This window comes from Bison bison, unplaced genomic scaffold, assembly GCF_000754665.1.
Source record: "Bison bison bison isolate TAMUID 2011002044 unplaced genomic scaffold, Bison_UMD1.0 scf7180017864178, whole genome shotgun sequence".
Taxonomy (NCBI): Eukaryota; Metazoa; Chordata; class Mammalia; order Artiodactyla; family Bovidae; genus Bison; species Bison bison.
Genome location: NW_011494750.1, coordinates 1398046 through 1401146, shown reverse-complemented (window position 1 = coordinate 1401146; position 3101 = coordinate 1398046). Strand labels below are relative to the sequence as shown.

The 3101-nt window shown below is 60.8% G+C and overlaps 1 protein-coding gene across 1 annotated transcript in view; it reads right to left on the bottom strand.

Moving 5' to 3' along the window:
- Positions 1 to 199: 199 nt before the first annotated feature.
- The window catches only part of LOC104990386 (diacylglycerol kinase zeta-like), an 8487-nt gene continuing 5585 nt past the window's right edge, over positions 200 to 3101 (bottom strand). The window contains exons 17-23 of the mRNA XM_010842451.1: positions 2967 to 3073; positions 2427 to 2549; positions 1587 to 1618; positions 1292 to 1335; positions 726 to 846; positions 612 to 645; positions 200 to 362 (exon numbers count right to left, since the gene is read on the bottom strand). Coding sequence (XP_010840753.1) covers positions 200 to 362; positions 612 to 645; positions 726 to 846; positions 1292 to 1335; positions 1587 to 1618; positions 2427 to 2549; positions 2967 to 3073 — 624 coding nt within the window. The remainder of the gene's footprint in view (positions 363 to 611; positions 646 to 725; positions 847 to 1291; positions 1336 to 1586; positions 1619 to 2426; positions 2550 to 2966; positions 3074 to 3101) is intronic.

Sequence of the window (3101 nt, the reverse complement as noted above, 5' to 3'; positions counted from 1 at the left end):
CCCCCGGGATGGGAGCGGGGTCGGGGAGCTGCCATCACCTCAGGAGCCTGTTGGCCCCAACAGACTAGAAAGCAGGGCGCTTCCCTCGGGAGAAGCTGCCTTCTGTGATCTCAAGTTTGGGGTTCGGGCTGTGTTGAAGGCCAGCTCTGAATCCCCCGAGGCCGCCCTCCCCCAGGCTCCCCTCTCCCATGGGCGGAGTTCAGGGAAGGGTGGCTCTGTGTCTGCATGGATTCCTCCGTGCCCGCCCTGCCCCTCTGCTCACCTGCTGGTCAGTCTTCATGAGCGAGGCCCCGGCCTCCACGATGTAGTGGCAGATGGTGCGCTGGCCCAGGGCTGCCGCCTGGTGCAGGCAGGTCTCCCCGCTGGGGGAACAGGGGCTGGCTGTGGACCCCATCCAGTCCTCTGGGCCCTCCTGTCTCCTCGGGGGCCATCAGAAGGGGCAGGAAGTGTGGGGTCCTGGGGCGGGGCGGGGGGGGGGGAGGGTGGCCCAGAGGGCGACAGATGTGGCCAGGAAGGGTTTTATGGGCTCTGACAGGATCCACTCGGAGGGGCTAGATGAAGCCTGGGTGGTTTCCAGGGTAACTGGGGTCCTGCCCTGCCCAGATACTCACTTTTCCTCCACGGCATCAAGGATCTCAGTGGGCGCTGGAGAAGGGCGGGGGTAAGAGGTTAGAGAGGCCCAGCAGCCTCCCCGCGGCCCCGGGGGCCCCAGGGGCACAGCTCACCGTGCTCCAGCAGGTAGCGGACCACTTCCTTGCTGCCGGTGCTGACCGCGTGGTGCAGGAGCGTGCGGCTCCGCTCATCACGGTGCATAAGGTCACCCCCAGCTCGGTGCAGCTCCTGGAGCTGGGGGCAGGAGGCAGGGCAAGGCTGGGGCACCTCAAGACCACCCTCCTTCCCACCACAGAAATGCCCCTCCAACTCACACAGGCCCCAGGCTCCCTAGAGGTCTCCAGGGGTCTTTTGGGAGTGCAAGGGAGAGACATTGGGCATCTCTCATCCCAGGTGCCCTTGGACTCCCTGGGAGCCTTGGAGCCTGTGGTTCCTCTAAGACTCGCTCCTTTCTGTGCCCTGGGGACAGACGGACTGAGCTAGGAAGCCCCTAAGGAGGGACAATGATTGTGGGCGGGGCGGGGCAGACTGGAACAATCACACGGAGACCCCCCCAGAGGGCCAGGTCATGACAGATGACTGCATCTTGACCAAGCAGCTCCTGGCCCAGCCAGAGGCCCCACTCCCCAGGCCCCGCTGGGGCTGCCAAGGGGAAGAAGCCTGAGCCTGGCACTAGTACCTTACAGAAATCGTTCCTCTTTGCAGCCTCGATGAGCTCTTCACCTGCTCGGAACACCAGCCTGTTACACTCTGGCACGGGAGGCCTTGGCTTGCATCAGTGCATGAACATGTATGTGATGTATTATTGTGCAAAGCGGGCCTGAGGGGCACGTGTGCGGAGGGCTGTGGCAAACGTGACTATAGCTATGTTGGTGTGAGGCTGTGTATGGGCTCCACCTCGCCCCGCCCCACCCCACTGAGCCTGGGTCCTCTGTTCAGGGAGGAAGCAGGGGCCCTGCAGGGAGAGGCCTCACCTGTAGGGGGCGCAGCGTCCCCTGGCAGTGACCTGCAAACAGAGCAGATGTGACAGGGTGACATAATGAGATGTGACGGGTGACATGAGGTGTGACAGGATGAGATCTGACATGAGATGTGGCAGGGTGACATGACGAGATGTGATGATGTAACAGGATGAGATGTGACAACGACTTGAGGTGACAGGGTGACAGGATGTGACAAGATGACATGAAATGACAGGGTGACATGAGATGTGACAGGGTGACAGGATGTGACAAGGTGATGAGATGTGACAGGGTGATAGGATGAGATGTGATGGGGTAACATGATATATGACAGGGTGACAGGATGTGACAAGGTGACAAGATGTGAGGGTGACAGGGACATGAGATGTGACAAGGTGACAGGATGTGACAAGGTGACATGATATGTGACAGGGTGACAGGATGTGACAGGTGACATGATATGTGACAGGGTGACAGGATGAGATGTGATGGGGTAACATGATATGTGACAGGGTGACAGGATGAGATGACAAGGTGACGAGATGAGGGTGACAGAATGAGCTGTGACAAGGTGACATGAGATGTGACAGTGACAGGATGTGACAAGGTGACATGAAACGACAGGGTGACAGGATGAGATGTGCCAGGGTGTGGCAGGGTGAGATGTGGCAGGGTGACGTGGCTACAGCACAGGCCCAGCTTGTTGCCCTCCCCAGCCCCAGCCCCAGCCCGGGGCACCCTTGGTTCATTCAACAGTTTATTGAGTGCCTCCTGCATGTCAAGTGCTGTTCTGGGCACCAGCAACACAGCCGTGAACAAGACAGGTGGAGAACTTGCTCTCAGGGAGCTTACATTCTAGTCAGAGAGACAAAGTCAGACAAACGAGTAAACACAGTGTTCTGGAACAGGGAGTGTAGAAGAACGGGAGACTGGGTGGTGTGATTGAACAGCAACTTCAGGGGGGCTCCCGAGAGACTGCGGAGAAGGCACACCCAAGCTGAGACGTGAGTGGAGGGTGAAGATCAGGGAGGCAATGACAAGTCCAGAGGTGGGCAAACAAGACGGCAAAGAACGGACAGGTGAGCGGGGCTGCCCTGTGGTGGTGGAGGAGGGCACAGGTGCCCAGGGTGAAGTGACCAGGAGCAAGGCAGGGCACGTGCCCACAGGGTGCTGGGGGAGAGCAGGAGGCCAGGGGGCTGCAAGGCGCTCTGATGAGGGTGCGGGTGGCCAGGAGGGAGCCCAGGTGTCCGGCCACCACAGCGGGGCGGATGCTGGCCGGTGGGGCGGAGGGCTCATGGCCCGGCCACGGCCGGGGTGGGGGAGGAGGGGTTTCAGTTGGCTGTCCTTTGGGGCAATGGTAGGGGGGAGGGTTGGCTGAGGCTCGGGACTCACCGGGATGTGGGGGAGCAGGGCGAGGTGGGGAGAGGGGACGTGGGGGTGGGGAGGTCAGGACGGGCAGATGCCCCCAGCAGCTCAGGGTCCAGGATATAAATCTCGTCCTGTGCGATCTCGGTCACGTAGTTGAGG